The 22,929-nt window shown below is 35.3% G+C and overlaps 1 protein-coding gene across 2 annotated transcripts; it reads right to left on the bottom strand.

The window, feature by feature from the left end:
• Nucleotides 1-401: 401 nt before the first annotated feature.
• Nucleotides 402-22,693, bottom strand: LOC144956970 (uncharacterized). 2 transcript variants are annotated; one of them, XM_078887838.1, is made up of 14 exons: nucleotides 22,593-22,693; nucleotides 13,808-14,077; nucleotides 13,246-13,349; nucleotides 12,855-12,968; nucleotides 9,916-9,945; nucleotides 9,148-9,261; nucleotides 8,263-8,353; nucleotides 6,341-6,603; nucleotides 5,717-5,898; nucleotides 5,220-5,459; nucleotides 4,324-4,457; nucleotides 3,311-3,558; nucleotides 2,259-2,344; nucleotides 402-1,694 (listed from the first exon to the last, which is right to left on the bottom strand). In XM_078887838.1, the coding sequence occupies exons 2-14, from the start codon at nucleotides 13,992-13,994 to the stop codon at nucleotides 1,691-1,693; spliced, it is 1,797 nt and encodes a 598-aa protein (XP_078743964.1). In that variant the 5' UTR covers nucleotides 13,995-14,077; nucleotides 22,593-22,693; the 3' UTR covers nucleotides 402-1,690. The 2 variants fall into 2 exon arrangements, with proteins under 2 accessions (XP_078743964.1, XP_078743963.1); XM_078887837.1 differs by lacking the exon at nucleotides 22,593-22,693 and adding an exon at nucleotides 17,643-17,739.
• Between the last annotated feature and the right edge of the window lie 236 nt (nucleotides 22,694-22,929).

Here is a 22,929-nt window from a genome sequence, read left to right as displayed (position 1 = left end):
ATTCAAATGAATTTGAAAAATTCAGTCCAGAAAAAAAATGTTTTCAAGAATTATTTCTAAATGGGATTTTAAAAAAATAAAATAATAAACAAACAAGAAAATGCTGCCTTTAATAACAAAACACAAAATTATATTTCCAAAAAGTTTTTTACTGATTCAATTTTCATTGAAAACTTTTATAATTCATTTTTCTTCACAGAGGTAACAACTGCGCAAAAGGCTTTGATTTGAAACCTCTAAAGGGACCGTTGTATGTTAAATCGCCCATTATCAAATCATCAGTGATACATTAGTTCAATTTTGCCTACAGCTCAAAGGCACATACCCTCTCTCTTTCTCTCTTTTTTTTTTTTCTCTCTTTCTCTCTTAAGAGCTTTGTTGAGGACAAGAAAGTGACATTCTTTTGTTTTATCTATTTAATAATATTTTGGAAATATTAAGGAACCCTTGACAATAGCCCACTGTCAGTTGCAGCATCAGTGTTAAGCGAGGTGGTATAATAAAATTACATGATTGACGATATGTTGCTGATAGTTGCAGCCATAAGCTGTCCACTCACAAGACGACAGCAGCAATGACTTTTTTATGTTATCATTACACGAGGACAGAACAAGTGCAGGGGGAGTGACAATAATATAATATGAAAACACACAAAATGATCACACGACAACAATTCAATTCAATATTATTGTTGACATGTCTTGAAGTGTTTACTGTATTCTCTATCTTTCTTTTTTATTTATTTTATTTTTTTCACTCTTTATCCATGGCAGTATTTGTTAGTCACGGGTGGGTTTTTTTTATCAAACTGAGTTATAGCCTGTTTTCCAGTCATTTTTCTTCTGACACAAAGACCAGACTTATATCTTTTATGTCATTCCAATTACTTCTTTGGGTGTGGCAAGTGGAAAGCTGGGTATAAATTCCATTGTATTCTATCAATCAAATACAAGGCTTGACGGTTTTTTGTCATGTTATTATTTTTTTTGTTTTTGGTTCTCAGAGACCAGAAAAAAAAAAAAAAGGAACGTATTCTGCGGGAGGTTTAAACCATTGGTCTTCAGGTCCTATTCAATTCATTCAATTGTCTCAAATGGCTTGGCTTGTTTCAATAGACAAGACAAAAAAAACACAAAAAAAAACAAGGAAGATTTAAAACGTCCGACAAGAGGTTAACCGTTAATGAATAAGATACATGTCTTCATTATTACAAACAGCTTTATCAATTTACTCCACATCTTCATCTTCATCATCATCATAATCTTGAAAACAACTCAAAGGACTTCCCACCACTATACCCATATATGTCTCATATGTCATTACGTGCAAGTATTATACGTACGGCAATGCAACAACAATGGCTATTCGGTCCGTCGCTTCGACTTTCCACACAAAAAATTTTTTTTAAAGGGAACAAATATAGCAATAAAAAGAATTATTAAGAACAATACAAATGTTCGAATGATATAATAGTAAAAGTTACAGAGTGTCTCCTCTCTTGCCCTTACTTGAATGGGCTTTTTCTTTTGTGTAATCAGGATACCAAGGGAGGTTTTAAAATCCCCCTCTTTGTATCACACCCTTTCCCTGGCCAGTCTTGGATAAATTATATTGGAAACGCATCTACACAACACACAACTGTTAAATCCCATGGTGGCCAGAGAGGGTGACACGATCCAAGGGATTTCATCTACCTGTTGGAAAAAATAGATAACATTTTTGAGAACATCTCTAAACCAGAACTGCTGAAGGTACAAACAATACACATTACAAGCTCAACCCTTAATCATAAAAATTGTATGTAAATGGACCTACATCCACACTGCCCTTTTATTAAAGAACATAATATGTGTTATATGGTCAACATTGCATATACTGTGTTTTTTAAAACAACGGCAGCACTCCGGAACTACAACTATAATTTTATCACTTTTCCTCTAAGTTTTGGCTTTAAATTCTGAATCTGGGGGAAAAAATATTGGCTCCCCCCAAAAAAGTATATTATTTATTTGTTAAAACCAAATAAATCTGCACTGTATGCAATGGTAACCTTATGTCTTAAGTCAAAGAGAGATATATAATAAAATAACATTTTGTCTTAGGTCCAAGAGATAAATATAATTTAAAAAAGTATTCTTAAGCTTATCTAATGTCTGCAACAATAGTTCGAAAAAAAAAAGGAATTAAATCAAATTAAAATTATTTTTAAAAAGTATATCACCATTATCTGTGAAATAGTCCCAAACTCAAGACCTTACCTCCTGTCATCCTCGCCGTCTTCTTCCCTGCCACGGGTATTTCTATTGGTTCGACGGCGATCACGGTCCATGTTTGCCATCTCCACCTTGGGAAATATCAATATTATTGGGTTTTTTTTGTTTTTTAAGGGTTTTACAGCGCTTACAACACATTAAGGTCATATCAGCGCTAGTAAAAAGGAAGAAAATGGGTTCGTAAAAAGTTCTAGAATTACAATTAGAGTGAGCACACAAGAAAAGGCAAGACAAAGGGGAATTGGTTCAAATAGGAAATAGATGTAAATTCCAAGAGCACACCGTCAAAGTACTAAGTTTGAGATCACCTAAAATCCATCCAGACACAAGCACAGGTCCCCACTCAGAGGAACACACTCAAATGTTTTACCAATCATATATAATACAAAGAAAATATAATACAGTGCATAACAGGGAGATGATTTACAAGTACAAGGAAAAAAAATATCATCTCCCAAAACTCTACATTTGACTGTTTCCCCCCCAGCCAGGGTACCCGGCCAGAGCCAGGACAAAACCAAGTAATCTCATTCCAAGACAAAGATAGAAAGCTAGTTGGAAAACAGATATAGGTGGATAGAAGACACAGTAAGGAACCCCACCCAGAAATATCAATATCATGTTAGCATAAATAGATTTAATTTTAATAACGCCCTTTCGCAACGGAACCATTAGGTCCCCTCGCCTAAACATTCCATGAAGAAATAAAGATAATCCATCAACTCAAACAGGATGTCTGATGTCAACCAGAATCACCCATGTTGTCCAAAAGTATGTTAGCATATCCTAGACAAAAATAATCGTGATTAAATTGAGGCAGTTGATTTATGATGATGATGATGATGAGTGAGGAAAGAAAAATTGATAAATTGATCCTGTGTTCGTGGTAGACTTGTGAACCAACACACATAAAATGTTTAATTTTCAAAAGTTCTGAATTTCAAAAGAGAATATTTTCCCCCCAACAAATTAGGGTGTACGATTTCTACCCTAATACATAAGAATTGTCACTTTAAAATGCTTCAGTCATTACCTACCTTCATTTCCCGTCCATTCAACTCTCTGCCTGCCAAGGCACCCACAGCATCCTTTGCGTTTGACGGCTCCATAAAGAAGAGGAAGGCATAGCCATTAGCACCACGCCACAGCAGTCGGACAGGGTTCACATTGTGGCTGCGTAGCTCTGTCTTCAGTTCACTGACACGCAGGTTACGGGACAAGGCGCCCACAAACACAACAGCATCTGGGTTAGTGCGGAATCTCTGTCGTTGAGGACGTTGACGAGCTGAAATCAAGAAATTAACGTGCCTGGCTTAAATGACTACAAACAAAATTGGGTTGATTCCAAGCCTACTGCCATAACAAAATTTTAATTTTAAGGGATAAAACCAAACCAAAATGCATAATTTACAAGTATTTTTACAAATAATCATATAAAATTATAAGGTGTGTAGTTAAGTCAAAAGGATTTGATCCAAATGAGTAAACTTGAAATTTGAAAAAAAAAAAAAAAAGGCTTGTTCCCATCTCATAACCATACTTGGGTGTAAAATGAGTACCTGGCCAGTGCTAGCATATTCTAGGTCAAAAATAAATTTTAATACGCAGGCGCCATGTCTCATCCTTGATTATCAGTATTGCTGGCAAACTTTCACCTATGGGTTTAATTTGATTTCAAAAATAATATTACAGTTCACCTTGATTCAGATGGAACTTTCTGATGAAAAGATAAAAGTGTAACATATTAATTCCAACAGCCAACTACTTGTTCTGTCTTTTGTACTTTAGAGAATTGAGAGACTTATAATAACTTCAACACCAGTAATAAGGAAGATGATGGAAGTCAAATAATTCCAGAATTATTTAAAGAAGTAACCATTTAAAGGTAAGATGCAGGACTTGTGATTGCTCGCAAAAATGGAAAGCTGAATATTTCCTAAGCACCTGTAAACACATGCCATGCAAGAATAGCCTCAAAATCCAATTGGTTGCCACAAAGAGTAAAATTAAATCAATCTATTTCAAAATGTCTAACAAAAGTAAAGCTTACGTTCTCCTTCATCAGCTGAGTATTTCTGCTCTCCATCGCTTCCAGAGTGATCATCCCTGCGATTGTCACGACGATTATCATAACGACGTCTGCGATCTGTGTTGGGGTTGTATCGTCTACGGTTCGTATTATATCTGAAAATTTCAAAAGTAATTATTTATATCATCCTGTAAAAAAACAAAACAAAACAAAAGTCAACATTTTTTATCCTTTTATTTGATAAACACCCATAATTGTAGCCCGTATCAATGAATACTTTTTACAAAGCAAGATTCAAAAGTGATGAAAACATTGATATCATTAAAGATGGGCTACGAGTAAAATCAGAGAAATGAAGAGATTGTTTGTTTTGTTCTATTTTTTCTTAAGGGTTTTACGGCAGTTGCGACACATATAGGTCACAAGTAAAAAGGAAGAAAATGGAATATTCAAAAGTTATAGATTTACAATTGAAAGCACACGAGAAAAAGGGAATCATTCAAATAGGGAACATATAAAATCCAAGAGCCCACTATCAGATCACCTGAAAGTCTCATCCAGACATAAGTACAGGACCCCACAAGGAGGAATACACTAAAATATTTACAAAACATTACATATTCAAAACAGTTAATGTAATAGTACACAACTGAGAGATGATTTACAAGGAAAATATTATCATATCCCAAAACTATAGCTGTACATTTTCCCCTCCTTGTCAAGGACCTGGGCTAGAACAAAACCAAGTAATCTCATTCCAAGACATCAGGAGGCTATGGGACAGCCAATAAGGCAGGAAAAGAATTTGAAGAATGGATTAAAAGATTCAAAATAGAGGTGTAGCTATTCGATACTACCCTTTCACAGCAAGACTGAATTTTCTTCAAACACCAGTTTTAACCTCTAATATCTCTCACCTTCTCTGTCTGGGTCTGTCCTCGCCATCCCCACCATCTTTGTTGCCCCCGTCGCTGTGTTCGGACTCAGAGGCCCTGGCCTTGCCACCCCGACGGAATCGTCTATTCCTGAAGTTGTTGTTGCGGGGTGGGGGGCGTCTATTGCCTCCAGAACGCCCACCTTCATTATCGCCGTCTGCCCCAGAGTCACCCTCACCATTTTCGTCATACTGCCTACGTCTTCCACCACGACGGTATCTTCTGCACAGAGGATGAAAACGAAAAGTTTAAATGAATATATATAATATAATAATGAATATATATATATAAATATATAAAATCCTAATATTATCTGAAATATATTTGAATTTCACAAACAACTCATTATTTCCAAACTTATTTAGGAGAGAAAGTAACATATAAGTAGAATAGAAGGTACAGTGAGAGTGACCTCTTTGGCCTCCCATGGGACGTTAAAAGACCCCTCCCCAAAGAACAAAATAAAATTGATGGCCTACCCGCCGTAGTAGCGTCCCCTTCCCCGGTAGCCTCCATCATTTTTGTAGTAACGCACATAGCGCCTGGGTTGTGGGGGCTCCATGGAGTCCACTGGATCCTCATCTTCCTCTTTCTGTTCTTTCAAGAACACATTCTTTCCATCATCACGCTCGTTCTTGCGGAGTTGGCGCAATACAGGAATCTGAGATGAAATTGATAGATAATTAATTTAATATTGTTTTGATTGTTGTTTTTCAGGGTTCTATGGCACTTGCAACAGTTAGGGTCATAGCGCCAGTAAGAAGGCACACAAATAAGACAAAGGGGACTGGATCAAATTGGAAACCAAAATAGATTCCAAAAGCATGCTATCAATGTACTTAAGTTTGAGATCACCTAAAAGCAGACCTGCCTACTTGAAAAGATTCTTCGTTTTCAAGGCTGATAACATGGTAGACATAACTGCTAGGAAAACAACCATTTTGTGTTTAAATACATTAAATCAATACTTTAAAGTCCTATATATATTAACCCGGGCAACAAAACTGTCTTCAAGAAATTTATTGAATTAAAGACCTTTTGAAGAGAGTACGTGGACATAGTTTGCAATGCTAAAAAGAGTTAAAAGCCACCCCACAACCAACCTGGTAAAATTTGTTGACCTCCAGGTGATTCCAGATGACCCCAGTGGGTCGGGTTCTGGTACAGTTGGTCTTGATGACCTCCGTCGGGGTGAGGATGTAGTCAACAGTGATGTCGTGTTCCTCTACCAGGTCCTCTGGGATGTCCACTACCTGTGAATCGTGGACAGCTGTCACAACCACCGTGTTGGCATCTGCTGCCCCCATTGTGCGCATCATGGCGTATTCCAGGTCAGCATAACCTTTGCCTTTGCCTATGCGGAAACCTAAATATGGGAACATAATTATAAGACTTAAATGCTTTTTCAATTTTTTAACATCCAATTCGTAAACCAAATTCTTAATAATCATTTCATAAAAGAATTTATCATAGCTCAGAGACACTCTCAGGCATAATACCGCACCACTTTTAAATGGATGAAAAGAAAAATGTGCATTTTCTGGTAATTTCCATGAAAGCACCAACATTCTATTTGCAATAAGGATTTACGACTACTCTAAAGTCTGTGATATCTCCACGGAAATCCAAAAGACACGACAAGTCATCGGTAATTAGTAATAAGAAAAATTGCGGGGTTCTTTCAGTATTTTTCAAATGGATTTCAAGAGAGAGAAAAATCTGTATGATCTCAAAATGGATAGTTTCTACACTCATTCACACGAATTGTAACCTTCTATAGATTAGAGATGGTGATGTTCAATCATTGAAAATTAGGGAGGGAAGTAAAAAAAAACATAACATTTAAAAAAAATTCTCAGCATTTTGGCAACCATTATAACTTTCATTGGATATCAACCTAGCTCTCATCGATACCTGCCGAACACTGAAAAAATGTCTTTTTTTTTTTTTTGGCCATATATTTTTTACTTCAAGTATTTATGGTATTAGAGAAGCAACTTCTTAAATCTCTTATTTGTGAGATTTCAAAAGTCTCCGGTTTTAGAATTTTTGTCATGTCGAGATTCTTCGATCTTTTAAATTTAAATATTAAAATTTATGGCCAGAATGAGGGAGTGTTTTGTCAGCGCATAGTAGATCAATCCCAGCCAAAGCCAACATCATCATAAAACAAATCGTTATATCTAGACTTAACAATTAAATTACCAATGTATGGCTATATATAGATATTTTCTTTAATTTTTTAAATTTAAGAATCATGATGGACTAACCTGATTTACCAATAAACATCATAACTTAAGCGGCTGGATCAGGTTAGAGAGCAAAGTAATATCATTAGGTCACTTCACTTGTCATGCTATTCAATATACATCAGTCTTCATTCTTATAAAAAGTCAAAATCAATAGAACCAAACAATTCTAATATCTTATGCCACTTTTTAATCAATTTCATTTTCTTTTGTTTTATGTTTGTTTTTAAGGGTTTTACCGCGCTTTCAACACATTAAGGTCATATCAGCGCTAGTAAAAGGAAGAAAATGGTATAGTAAAAAGTTCTAGAAAAACAATTAAAACACCCAAGAGCACACTATCAGTGTACTTAGTTTGAGATCACCTAAATGTCTCATCCTGACACAAGCACAGGTCCCAACTAAGAGGAATACACTCAAATGTTTACAAATCATATATAATATGTAAATAAAACATAATACAGTGCATAACAGATTTACAAGGTAAAAATATCATCTCTCAAAACTAACTATACATTTGACTTTCCCTCTCAGCCAGGGTATTGGCAGGGCCAGGACAAAACCAAGTAATCTCATTCCACGACAAAGACAGAAAGCAAGATGGAAAATATGTAATTGGGGATAGAAGACACAGTTAGTACCTCCCTGTCCACTATGGAGGTCAGGAACCCCACCCAGCATTTTCTTTTGTGGTATATAAACATTTTCATATTGGTGTATTTTGGACAAAACTTGTTTAAAATGCAGAATTTCACACTGGTTGTCAGCATTCTTACCATTCCTGGAAACGGCCACACTGCCGACCACAATAAGGTCCAGTTTGACTTTGTCTCCGAGGCCAATCTCCTTACTATTCTCCTTCACTCCCTGCAGTTTTCAAAAATATAAACAGAATAATTATGTCAAGAAATCAGGAAAGAGGAGGAGGGGTTAGAAATCATATCATTTGATAACCTGTGAACCACCGATTGAAAAAAGGAAAAGAAAAAATATGTCACAAAATATACTGTGTCCCAAGTAACCATGAAAAGATATCTGGACTTTGAAACACATGCTAAAAGACAAAAACACATGCAACATCATCTACCTTCACCCTTAAAATTTGATGTAATGAACTTTTTGGGATCTTAGACCTGACCATTAATTTGTGGTCTAGCAATATGACACTCAGCTTAAAACCTGTAGGGTTCAAATCCCGCTATGAGCTGCTCTTTTCTCAAATGGTAGAAATGAGTACCTATACTCTAAAATTGTTGTCACTGTCGAGAAGATTATTATATTACACAGGCTGCGTGTCATGTTTTATCTACATGTTTAGCTTTGCTGTCGGCATGGGACTCCTTTCAAAGCACATTAAAGGGAATATAGAATCACCGTATCCAAAGACAAAATAGTCTTTATTAATTTTGGTCATAGCAGGATTTGCTATTGGTTCAATCTAAAAACTTGCATAGTGACATGCCACCTGTTCACAAGTACTCTCATATCTCAAGTGATCATGGTGATGAAAAATTGTATTATCGCCAAACAGGCGTCATGTTTCGTCCTACATGTTATGTGTTGCTGTTGGTCTGGGACCCCTTGTAAAGCGCTTTGAGTATGTTTAGTGGATATTGCGCTATATAAAAGCTCAACTTTTATTTTTGTTTTAAATGACCAACCTGGGTGGTGCAACAATGTCTCAGTTCCTCTTTGTTGGACCCCTCCGCTGGTACAACACGATTCAACAGGCCAGATTTCAGCTCAGGTGTGGGAACCATCAGATCCTTCTGATTCTTAACACGGATGGAAAATCAGAAAGTGAAAAAAATAAAACGTATCCAAAACATTGGATTCACATGCTAAAAAGGATCTATCAAGGTAAGGGATGGGTAGAGTTCCTTACATTTAAAATCATTGTAAAAATAAAGGAACTATCATAAGACAAAATATTAAAGCTTTTGACAGCTTCTCGATGTTCAGGGATGGGTACAGATAACTCCTAAATCATCAGCAGTCTATTGTTTAACTCTCTGAGGTTCAACATGAGTGAACCCAAACAATTTTGAAGGATTGGCCATCAATTGAAAACTAGCGAGTAAAGGCTAGAATCTGAACAGAGGAATTAAAACAAAATCCCTAATTGTTTCAATACACTAAAATGGATTGTGATAAATTTTTAACTATATATATATATATATGAAATATTTTTAAATTTAATGTGATGCAGGAATGAAAGAGTCTCAAATTTTTTGTTTTTAATTAAGAAATTATTGACACAAAAAAAAACCACAACTTTCTATGACATACAGATAACACTCAATAGGCAAAATATGAAAACATAAATTCAATTACCCATTTGCAAAGTCTAAAAATAATAAATCATGCTTTTCAAACTATTTTTTTAAAAATGTTATTATGAAACATTTTTTAACTAATAAAAAAATTACCTGGTTTAGGAGAACAAGTTCTTTTTCTGCCTGAAAAGTTAAGATAAGTGCTTGGTATTAGTTGCAACATATATTGTTTTTCAGATTGTAGATCAAGTAAACCTTTAATTTCAGTTATTAATTGAGACCCTAACAGATCACTTGACCTACCACAGACAACAAAAAATTCTGTAGACCCATTAAATTCTCAGGAGAGAAAAAAAGCATATTAACTCTAAATACATGGTTTCCAACTTTATTTATAGGAATTATCACTCTGAAAAAAAAATAAATAAATAAATAAACTAGAGTATAAAAATAAAAAGATATTTCGATCACTTTTCCACCTATAAAAATCCAAAGTGGAAGAAAAAATCTATATCTGGCCAATTGTGCCCCAAAGTGGTGGTTTGAATGTAAAATTAAGAAAATCAAATAAAACAGTGAACAATCTTAAATTCGAGTAATACCCTTATATTTTCATTTAAAAAACCATGAGTGTCCCCAGTGAAAAAAAAAAAAAGATCTTTAAATCCATGGGGCCCACAAAGTCGCATCTTATAGACTGGACCCAGCTATAAAATCACAACTGGGTTGGGAGTTTTGCCTACAGACGGATATTCCTATTACAATATATATGATTAATTTTATTTTTTTTTATTGTAAAAGAGTAAGGAACCCTCCCCACCTCTCAAAGATACTAGACTAAAATTACTATATATCATGAACTTTAATATTGTAAAATAGCAACACTTCCCATCTATCACACATACCAGACTGAATCAAACAAACAAAATACCGCAATCCTTCTGCCAGTAATTCTGTATCTTTATTTTCTCTTAAAGATGAGGATAATTAATTATTGAAGGCTCCTTAGTTTTCCACATGCTCTTTGACAATATAATATGTCACATCACACTGTATAGCAATGACTATCCCGCACAAATCTTTGGGCCTCTTTTTCGCTCACGAAGTGCCCAAATTCGCGACAAAATAAGGGACGAAGCCGTTCCGTACATACTATTTTAAAAAATTAATTACGAAGCTGTTTATCGATGAATATGACTGAAAGTTGGCACACAGTTAGAAAAGAGGTCATTTTAGATTGTGTCAAGCGACAAAACTCGTACGATTACCAGAAGACCGTTAAAAATAGATTTTTACTCTTTGGAGTACAATATTTCTAAAACTACAAAGAAGAGAGATTTTGTCGCTCATAAGGTTATATATGCTCATTTCTTCTATTTATTTTTCAAATTTCATTGGACTATGATAAGTACTTTCCCCGTATTCTCACAAAACATCAACCCAATTTGCATTTCAATGAGTGAAAATATGGAGACGGCCATTTTGCGCCACCATCGCGCGACACGAAAATGAAGTGAGCGAGGCAAGGCTGCCAAGTGGCCACACTTTAACCTGACCAAATTCGAGTTCAAAAGTGGCTAAATAGAAAATCATATGGCTTTCACTATTAAGACTGGCCAACTTAAAATGAACTAAATTTTAACATACAGAAAATTGAATAGACTAGGATAAATGTCAATGAGACAAAAATAGATGAATAAAATTTAATAAAAGAAACAAAATTATATATTTGGCCACACACGTGGCCATCTGGCAACTTGTTCGCGGTGACTGATGACACAAATCCTCGCGCGCTTTTTTAAAAATTAAGGCGTTATGTCATAGGGATAGTAGATTAATCTCTCTCTCTCTCTCTCTCTCTCTCTCTCTCTCTCTCTCTCTCTCTCTCTCTCTCTCTCTCTCTCTCTCTCTCTCTCTCAAATAAATACTAGAAATAACATAAGCCATGGTCTCACGGGACTGATTGATAATAATTTAGCAGGCATTAGACATTTTTCGTTTGATTTGTATGTGTTGTAGACACAAAATTACACTTCGGAAAAGTTCCAAATGATCAATATTATGTATACTTTAAAACAAAATTATAGTTGACCGTAACCATACAGCTCTAAAACTCAGTGATGATACTCACAAAAAGTCAAAAAGGAGGAAAAGTCTCGGAAAAACGCAAAACTCACCTACAACATTCTTGCACCACAGGAAAGTAGGCAGGATGACTTCTTTTGAGTACAATTTTAAAACGCCCGGAGTCCAGTAAAAGGAGAAATTTTATATATATATATATATATATATATATTTTTTTTTCAAAAAGGAGGTATTTTTTAAAGATTATAAAAAAAAAGTAAAAGGAGGAAATGAAGGAAATATCCGCGGATCGAGGATCTGAGGAGGAAAACCGAGGAAAGGAAAGAAAACCGCGGATTTCCGCGGATCCGCGGAAAAGTATCATCACTGAAAACTATACAAGTTAGAACTTTTCTGATGTCTTCATCATATTTTCTGATAATTTTGCCATAAATTGCCAAGTTTTAATATCTTATTCCACGTATTAAGCGAGATACAGCCACAAACCAGAATAAAACGCAGAAAAAGCGTCCCATATTTTCCGTATTTTTTTCTCTTTGTGAGTCCTCCAAATAAATGACACATTTGAAACTGCATAACTTTGTTATATATTAATGGATTTCCAAAATTCAAAAAGATTTTTACTCAGTGGAGACAGGGCTTTGATTTAAGAGTATTTCCTACAAAAATAGAAAACAAAAATTTTCATAGTCATTGCTACACTGAAGCACATTACATGTGTGGGTTTTAAAATTTTCATTTTTAAAGTCTATCCTCACCACCCCCCCCCCCCCCAACAAATCTATACAGTATAATAATATATATCTTTGTTCTGACTAACATGATATCTTCAGAAATATAACCCGTGTTGAATACCGAATCAGCGCCGCTTGGCGATGATGAAAAAAACGCAAGTCTTTCTCATCTACCACAGTTCACTGGCCAAAAATAAAATAAATAAAATAAAAATAAAAAAGAGAAAGAAAGACTATCACAAAAAAAAAATTAAATTAAAAGATGAACCTTACCTCTAGAACCAAAAAGCGAGCGTGCTCTTGTGCTTTATCAGGGTTCACCTTGATGGTGTGGGCCTTCTTAAACTCATCCAATGAAGTCAGCCTATCGGCAGCAGCAGCAGCACCCTGACACAAGAAAATAATCAAAATGAATTCACAATGAGTAAAATTCAGAGATGGGTTCCTAAAAATACCCAGCCTCCTCTCTCCATCTCCCCAATACCATACACAAAACCAGACTCCAGTTGTTTTTTTGCTACAATGCCATTCTTCACTGTTGCAGCTGTCTTGTGGTGAAAATGCGTACGTGTATAGTTATATCCAGATAAATAATGGGAGAGCGAAATATGATTTGAAGCAAATTTTGTCCCATCGTTAAATAGGTAGATAATGCTTCACTTACTTCAAAATTTGGGATCCTGTAATGACAGGGCCTTGGAACAGAGACCAGATTATTGTCTTCCAAATTGTCCCAAATCTTCCTTCGGATGGCAGCCTTTCCAGTCTCTGAAAAATAAACAATACGAGAGGAAACATGACATTAAAACACATAATAAAACCGTTTACAAAAACCAAAACATATAAATTCAGGGGGGTTATTTCATAGAGCAATTTGCAAATGGAATGCATTACCACCAGAAATTACTGATATAAAAGATACAGAAAGACTCAACAGAGCACTTAACATGATTCAAATAACGGACCCCAATGTGTCTTGTGGATTTTGCAGTGATGGGGATCTTTCTATATAAATTTAAATCCATTAGTACAATTTTTATGTCTAATAAATAAAGACTGATTCAATTCCATAACTCAGTATTCATATTTTAAAAAATAAATAAAATGAATATCTTGCATAAAACCTCTTGAAACAAATGCAGGCTTGTGAACTGCAACACTGACTACATAATACTTAAATTAAACTAAAATAAACTGATCCTTTATAAGATACAGACAAAGCATACCGTCCTCTGGTTTGGCATCCTTACGAATCTGCTGAAGACGCCGGTTGTACCTATAACCCTTCCCACCCTTCATATTATTGTTGGGGGACGAGTCATTGTCTTCTGCAGCCGTAGGCTTGACATTCTCAATTTTAGTCTCGACATCCTCAGTCTCTGCCTTGGCAGCAATGGCATTGTTGTTCTCCATTTCTTATAACTACTTGGCTCTCTGACTGGCACGATGCTCTTCTAACAGCCTCCACCTGGTTGGAGTGATGGCCAGTTGGTCTGCTGTGGAAGGGCCAAAGCAATATTCAATTAAAAATCAGAAGAAGAGAAACTATCGCCAGACGGATTGATAGTCTGGACAGACTCTTTTTCATGAGCGTAATTATTTCCACTTAAATATTGATGAACTAAGAAGATCATCTCCAAACATATAAGTATAAATAGTGCAAGACGTGGACCACCCAAACCCTCACTCAGGCATCAGCATTGGATCCTCGTCAAAAGTAAAAAGGGGGACAGTCAGTCAATTCAGATTGCTCCATGTCCTAATACTATGATCCCTAAGAGAACTGAGTGACGGGTCCAAAAATAAAAGTAGTGTTTTTATGCGCCTCCGTTTGATGGTGTATCTTAGATTGTTTTTATGCACTTCCATTGATGGTGTATCTTAACAGATTGTTTTTATGCACTTCCATTTGATGGTGTATCTTAACAGATTGTTTTTATGCACTTCCATTGATGGTGTATCTTAACAGATTGTTTTTATGCACCTCCATTTGATGGTGTATCTTAACAGATTTTTTTGTTTGTTTGTTGCTTTAGGTCTCTTCCAACACAATTGAGGTTATATGAGAGACCGCTGAAACAAAAAAAAAACAAGCAATCTAACAAAAATAGTACAAATGTAAATCAAAATCATAACCTAAAGATATCATAAGCTAAATTATAAATAACCAAGAACAAACAGGCAGAAGATTTACAGAAAAAAAAAATATCCCCTGTCAAAAATACAATCACAAACCAAAGAAGCAGGATAGGCTAGTAAAGAGAAGAAGAACGAAACACAGACATCAATCTATCGATCGTACCCCATGCCAACCCCCTCAAGATGTTATGATTCAAGTGATCTCCCATCAGACCCGCTATCTTAACAGATTGTTTTTATGCACTTCCATTGATGGTGTATCTTAACAGATTGTTTTTATGCACTTCCATTGATCGCGTATCTTAACAGATCGTTTTTATGCACCTCCATTGATGGTGTATCTTAACAGATCGTTTTTATGCACCTCCATTGATGGTGTATCTTGACAGATCGTTTTTATGCACCTCCATTGATGGTGTATCTTGACAGATCGTTTTTCTGCACCTCCATTGATGGTGTATTTTAACAGATCGTTTTTATGCACCTCCATTGATGGTGTATCTTAACAGATCGTTTTTATGCACCTCCGTAGCACACAAGCAATCCATGCATTTATTATGGATGCTGTGTCGCTGTGTCTCTGCATTTGGACATGATAAAAGTTATATTATGACATCTGTACATCTTTGTTTTGTTATTTTTAAAATAACAAATCAAATGCTGACGACATGAGACCGAAATTTAAAACAACAAAATAGAAGTTGTATTGAAAGTAAAATAATGCTTTAGAAAGACATTTAATATCATGATTTTGAATAGCCATTGAAGGTAAAATAATGTTCTAGAAAGACATTAAATGTTATGAACAGTCAGGTGGCTCCGTAGCACAGTGGACAAGCTGTTAGACTCTCACCTTGAAGGACAATTGTGGACAATTTTTCTTTTATTTTATTGAGATCGAAATCATTTTTTCTTTATAGAAAACTCATGGTGGTAGATGGGTCTATTCACAGAAAGTAGATAAGCCTCTTTTTTCTGTGGGTCTATTTCTAGACCGTGCGTTTACACCCCCAACAGCGGTATATAAAAACGGTGTTAATAATTTTATTAATATTTATTGTCATATTTTAATTTGTACTTTCTTACAACGGAGTGTCTACGTACACGGTAACTTTTGACTTTAGGCAGTTTAGTGAGCAGCAGCAATGGGAGTCAAATTGTGACCCAACTCGCCCATAAGAAAGTTATGACTGAAAATTGCCGTTAGCTTTTACTAAAAGTTTAGAGGGGGGTTCAATTAAAAATGCATAACTTCGTTATAAAGAGGAATGTCGCAGATATTTTGGTATCATTATTTTCGTTACTAACCGGGCACCTAGCCTCGGGTTCTACGTACACGGTAACCTTGAATCTCGCCTTTAATGGGTTAAATTGTATTGTTTGATTTTTTTTAAAAACACACACACGCATACACACACATACAGAGCGAGGTCCATCCATTGCTTGTCTAGTTACCGGAGCTACCGTGTACGTAGATCTTGAGGCTCAGTGCCCGGTTACAGTGTACGTAGACACTGCCTTCTTACAAAGGGGTGTTCTATTTCTCGTCCCATCATTGCTTTTGTTTATTCACCTTAACTACTTCATTCACATATGTCTCATTCGTCCGTGTTTTATTGATAAACAGGAAACCCGAAACGTCCATAGGATGTCTTTGTCTAATATATTGAAGCTCATAATAATTCAACACTTATGAATATTATGACATCGTTATCTTTTCCTTCGAGCTTCAAGCAGCAACAGTTTCGTTAATGAACCAGCACCGCCACAACGGAAGGGGCATAAAAATGCCACCTTTTCAAAATGGAATTTCTCGCTGCTTCCACCGAAGGCAGTGTCTACGTAAATGGTAACCTAGCCTCAGGATCTACATACACGGTAAATGGTTTGCCACTACAATACAAGCAATGGATGGACCTCGCTCTGTATATGTGTGTGTGTTATTTTAAAAAATCAAACAATACAATTTAACCCTTAAAGGCGAGATTCAAGGTTACCTTGTATAAATGTTACTGTGTATGGAGATCCTGAGGCTAGGTGCCTGGTTAGTAAAGAAGATGATACTGAAATATCTGCAATATTCCTCTTCTTTATAATGAAGTTATGCATCTTTAATTGAACCCCCCTAAAACTTTTAGTAAAAGCGAACGGCAATTTCAAGTCATAACTTCCTTATAACTTATGGGCGAGTTAGGTCACAATTTGACTCCCACTGCTGCTCCTCACCAAACTGCCTAAAGTTACCGTGTACGTCAACACTCCGTCCACCGAAACTCACTATATATCACAAATATGTGGGGCAATATGTCCCTATTATTGACAACACTGGTAAAATATATGAATATCAACTGCATACAAATAAAAGTAAGGAAAAGTTTATAAAAATAAAGTAAAGAGCCACAATCAGACTGTTTACAATTACAATGATTTTTGAAGATGTATAATTTACTTTATCTCAATTTCGTTTGTTCATAGTCTTGTTAATATTCATATATTTATGCATTTCAGAAAAAAAAATTGATTATCAATGATCAAAGTTGAAAGAACAATGGTGATATGATGATTTCATGGTTAAGTCGGGCAGTGGCAATGCAAATGCAAAATGAACTGATGATTGAATTCCCATTGAAGGTCTATCTAAATTTAGATGGGAAAATGCAAATGTTTTAAAGAGCAATCAATAATTCTTTAAAATAAATACTTGAGTGAAAATGAAAAGAGAGGGTGACCAGACTCTCCAGTGAAGTTTATCGAAATTTTTTATTTAAAGGAAATTTGCATTGCATTTTGAAATGCAATATCAAATGTTTGCTTGCATCTCATGCTCCGACAATCTCCCTTTTCTTTTCCTTCTTCAAAATATCCAAGTATAAAATGCATTTAAAACATTCAAATCTTAAAAAATAGTTTAACAATAAAAACCTCTTAGTTAGCGTGATAGGAAATATCGGCTTCGGCCACGTTAGATGATTTGCTTGACTGACTTGACTTGAAGGAAATGAATCGATATAGCATTTGCGATCTCAAAAACATGGAATCGATATCGTAATATTTTTTACTCCTTGTCTGTCTTTCCAGTTAATGTCAATGGAATTATTATTATTATTATTATTATTATTATTATTATTATTATTATTATTATTATTATTATTATTATTATTATTATTATTATTATTATTATTATATTATTATTATTATTATTATTATTATTATTATTATTATTATTATTATTATTATTATTATTATTATTATTATTATTATATATTATTATTATTATTATTATTATTATTATTATATTATTATTATTATTATTATATTATTATTATTATTATTATATTATTATATTATTATTATTATTATTATTATTATATTATTATTATTATTATTATCAATTCGTATCGCAAGCAATGTATTTTATAACCATATCCTTTCCTATTCAATTTTTACGCCAAATTTGTTCCCGCTCTGATCTATCAAATAAATGAATTTATATCCAAGTAAATTTTTTAAAATTAATAAAAATCCGCACAGAATAAGGAAAATAAGAGCACGGTATTGTGCATTGTGATCCATCAGTTTTAATAAATATATTAAAGTATCACTGTGACACTAAGATCTTTCAAAACTCAGTGGCACACAGCGTGATGTGTTGTAGCAATGTCCTGCAATGATGTGGTACAAAATATAGCGGTTCTTTATTCAAAAGAATTTTCCTTAACATCTGGACTGTGCTATAGAGGCACGTCTAAAATTTAAATTTTAAAAGAATTGAAAAAGAATTTCCTTCGATTTTGAATGAATTTATTGATTTAAAAAAAATATCTCCTTGTATTTGAATTACTGTGAAAATATGATGGCACATGAGCAGAGAAAATCGAACCTTTGCTTTTTAAGAAGCCGTCTTTGTAACACGCACCTCTCTATTTAATAATGACAAGTACACTACGTGCCGGTACTTTTATACAGAACAATACGATCAATCGGGATAAAATTATAGGCAAATAGGCTTCTCATCCACAACTGAGAGGGCCAGAGTTTTGAGACCATTCCATCACTGACCATACTCAATATCGCTTGATTCTGTCATTCAATGAGGCACTTTTCTATTGAGCCATCCACGCCTTCCCTCAATCTCTTAATTTTGCGCACTGTTCATCTTGTCCCCTCCCCTTCCCCCCCCCCCCCCTCCCAAACGTGAACAAGTATACAAATGAACTGCCCTATATTATGTAGAGTAGCTTCAATAGAGACCAATGTGTACTTACTTGCAGATCTGATAACCCGAATCGTTAGGGTCTCGTTGTTGTAAAGTAAATAATCTCAAACCAAAGCAAAATACTGTATTACATTACAACAATGTTAAAACGGGCCCATGTCGATAGAGATCCCTAGTGTGACGTCACATTTTCCTCGCTTCCATTCTATACCTACTACTATCAAAGATTATATTATTTTTCATACGAGCATGAGCCTCTCAAAATATGATGCGATCAGCATAAAGAAATGACATTTCATGACCAGATTTAAGGTTTCAAAAACAAAACAAAAAAACATTTTTTAACCTAGGAGATAATTTTGAGCACATTATCGAAGTATTTAATGAGGTCAGTGATTGACAACACGGAACTGACTGGTCATGGTTGCAACATGGAGTCTAGATTCGAAACCACGTCATACCTATTGTTCTCTGACGATGACTACCCCCCCCCACACACACACACACACATACACACCCACTCCCACTCCCACAAGGGACAGGAAAGGTTGGGCGTCCGAAACAGAAATGGAAGCGCCCACTGTCTGACGAACTGAAGATGGCATACCTCGGGAGGCCTTCCGAAAGCTCCTACATCCCCAGTATTCTTGTATTTTTATAATGCTCTAACAGGGGGTTTGGGAGGGGGGAAACTTTTTTTTTTTTTGAAAGTCTCCCCCTCCCAAACCCCCTACTAGAACAAGAATACTGGGGATGTAGGAGCTTTCGGAAGGCGTCCCCATACCTCAATTAGGATGCTACCAAGAATATGGCTCGTAGAGCCTCAGTGTTCCGCAAGGAACGAAGGGGATTAAGAGGATTAAGTAATACGATGACTTGAGGGATTCCGATTGCTCAATATCGGAAATGTCTTCGGACTGCTTGTTTTTGTTTGTTTGTTTTTGTTTTGGTTTTTTGCCTTTTTTTGTGTGTTCATAACCAAATTTCTGCAGAGAAACAAGCAAGTAAAAGTAATACAAGACAAGGTGTAATGAACTTTACTGTCAATGGTGGTGAGAAAAACAAGGTATGGACTTAGTTGCATTTAAAAGGAGTCGTCTTTGTGACGCGCGCCTCCCTAAAGTAATATGATCTTGCGAGCATCGAATAAGAAAAGTAACAACATTTGCGACACTCACTTTATGGTGCGCCAATAGACTCACGAAACAGGTGCGTCAGATTACTTTAATTCAGAAAAGTGAGTGGAGCAGGCACTTATGTTGATAACAACAAGAGATGAACTGAAGTGAGTAGGAAAGTGCCAGAAGACAAAAGAGATTTTTTTTTTTTCGCGGCGGTGATGGGGGTTTGAACCAGCGACCTTACTGGTACGACAACTCCACCTGGCCGGTGAGAGCTATCCACTTTATTTCACGGCGACGCACGCGAAGCTAATCGATCATCGATATCGAAACGATTAAATATCGATATATAAACCTCATCGCGAAATCAGCAAGTGACAGGCTACAAAAAAAGTCGGAATCCAAACTTCATGTCAAAATATAACGGCAATCGAAAGGTTAAGTTGACAAAAAGCATGCGAGCACGACACTGTTGGAATACAATTTAAATAAAAATATGATATAATCATGACATCCATTCTTTATAATACAAGAAAGAAAATTCTGACCGCTGACAGTAAATAAATAATAAAATCCCACAACTCATAAAATGAGTAAGACAACAAAAGGCCGGCTTGCTTAATTAATGCCAGTTTGACATTTTCTACACTCATTTTTTAAAAATCTCATGTTAGTTAAGTGATTCAGAAACTTGCCCACTCATTGCGTTCTGTCGTTTTTTTTTTGTTTTTTTTTGTTCTTTTTTTTATGGTTTTTTTTTTGTTCTTTTTTTTTATTCCAGAATTTGAGAACAGCAATGTTTTAATCTATACACACGCTAAAATAATTTTTTCCAAAAACAAAAATGGTAGATAGCTTTGAAAATTTATGATCTTAAATAATTTAACAATTATTTCTACCGTCTCTGATGGACGGCTAATTCAGCATTTTGCGAAAAAAAATATCTGACAATCTTTACGAACTCGCACCTCAAAAATCTGTTGTTACTTTCCTTGGCTCCCTTGAGAAAAGGGGGCTGTTCAGGAATTCAATTATTTTTTATTTTAATCCAAATAATAGAATTATTATTTTGCGAGCATCGACTAAGAAGTAAGAAGGGTACCGACTCTTGCGACACTGGTCACTTTATGGTGCGCCAGATTATTTTCAATGTTATATTTTGAAAAGTAAAGAGGACTTTTTTTTTCATCAATAAATTTAATTCCATTCACTATCGAATGATAGTCTGAATACGCCTTAATAAATCTGTTTTTTTTTATGGGAGGGGTGGGGGGGGGGCAATATTATTCAACAGTAATAGCGGGAGGCCTTCCGAAAGCTCCTACATCCCCAGTATTTTTTTATAATGGTTTATTAAGGGGTTTGGGAGGGGGGGGGGGGGCGGTAACTTTTTTTATAATGTTCTACGAAGGACTTTTTTAAAAAGAATACTGGGGATGTAGGAGCTTTCGGGAGGCCTCCCGTAACAGCTTATGTTCATGTCCACAACGATATGAACGTTTGAGAGTGAAAAAATATGGAGTAGATACTCTAGACAGTGTATGATTATTTTTTTTTTAATGGATAAGCGTGTTAAGTGCCAAAATAAATAAATAGTTCAATTAATTAATAAATAAATGGATAAATAAATAAATAGATTACATCACTCCCAGAGCAGCCGCCCTCCTCCGGCGGGATTGAACCTCGGACTCTTATATCTATATAACTCGTAAGTTTTGCTAACATTGTATGCACCACCGCGACTACTGACTGCAACGGTTGCAAATCTCATTGGAAGTAAATGACCGATCCCTAGTCGAGGAAAGCAAACATTTGGGGATGATGATATTTTCTTTGTGATATTTTTCATTCTTTGTTGGGCTCTGTAATGATGCGTCTTTCCAGATAATCATGGGCCCAAGCAAAAGACGGGAATATGAGCGATGTATAGGAGAAGAAGGGGAGATGTGATCCAAACATATAAAATAGTAAAGGGAATAGACAGGGTAGAGGCAGGATTCCTTAAACCAAACAAAAACATTCAGACACGAGGAAACAGCAAGAAACTGAAAAAAGAACGTTTTAAAACAAATGAAAGAAGGAACTTTTTTTCATCTAGAATTGTAAATAACTGGAATAAACTACAAGAAACCACAGTATCAGCAAAAAATTTGAATAAATTCAAAGCAGAGTTGGAGATAAGCAACATCCTAGGAAACAAGTTCAATTATAAAAATTGGTCCAATCATAATAGATGAGGAGGAGCGAAGGAGACTACACCAAGTCTAAAAGCTCTATACAGAGGTATCCAGGTATCCAGGTATATACCCATTCATTGTCATTAAGTATTAAGCATTAAGCCATTATCTAAGTTTACCCTGCAACGACTTATGTCATTAGGTATTAGGCTACATTCTTATCATTAAAAAAAAAAGAAGATGAACAACGAATGTAATGTATTTTTTAAACAATGAACCACAAGAAAAATCTGTTCGTATGCTATCTCATATTAATATAAGTTTATGTTTTAGATTGATAATATTATTATCTACTTACCAAAGTAATGAATACGGTGTATTTTGTAGTTTTCCACTTACAATGGTCACCTCCCTTTCTAACTTATCCACTTGTATCCTATGACGCTGGTTGTGATCACCGACGTCATAGGGGATTGAATGCACCCATCATAACACAATATTTCGGGAATTATGAATTAGGTCTTCTTATACCATATAATGGTGCGAATATTTTTTTAAAGATAAGGGGTTGTTGGTGGATTATAGAGTTAGGTCGAGAATGACGAGCTTTAAAATAAATAAATAAATAAAGAGAGAGAGAGAGAGAGAGAGAGAGAGAGAGAGAGAGAGAGAGAGAGAGAGAGAGAGAGAGAGAG

The sequence above is a fragment of the Berghia stephanieae genome, chromosome 11 (assembly GCF_034508935.2).
Source record: "Berghia stephanieae isolate SIO BIC M18660-M18661 chromosome 11, UCSD_Bste_1.3, whole genome shotgun sequence".
NCBI classification, from domain to species: Eukaryota; Metazoa; Mollusca; class Gastropoda; order Nudibranchia; family Aeolidiidae; genus Berghia; species Berghia stephanieae.
This window is presented reverse-complemented; position numbering and strand designations above follow the sequence as displayed.

Bases quoted from the DNA above. Each gene is read 5' to 3' on its own strand.
- LOC144956970 (XM_078887838.1), bottom strand. From the start codon at position 13,994: ATGGAGAACAACAATGCCATTGCTGCCAAGGCAGAGACTGAGGATGTC. The intron at 12,969-13,245 runs GTAAGTGAAGCA...TTCTTGTGTCAG, and splicing joins ACAGGATCCCAAATTTTGAA to GGTGCTGCTGCTGCTGCCGA. The intron at 6,604-8,262 runs GTAAGAATGCTG...TCCCATATTTAG, and splicing joins TGTGGCCGTTTCCAGGAATG to GTTTCCGCATAGGCAAAGGC.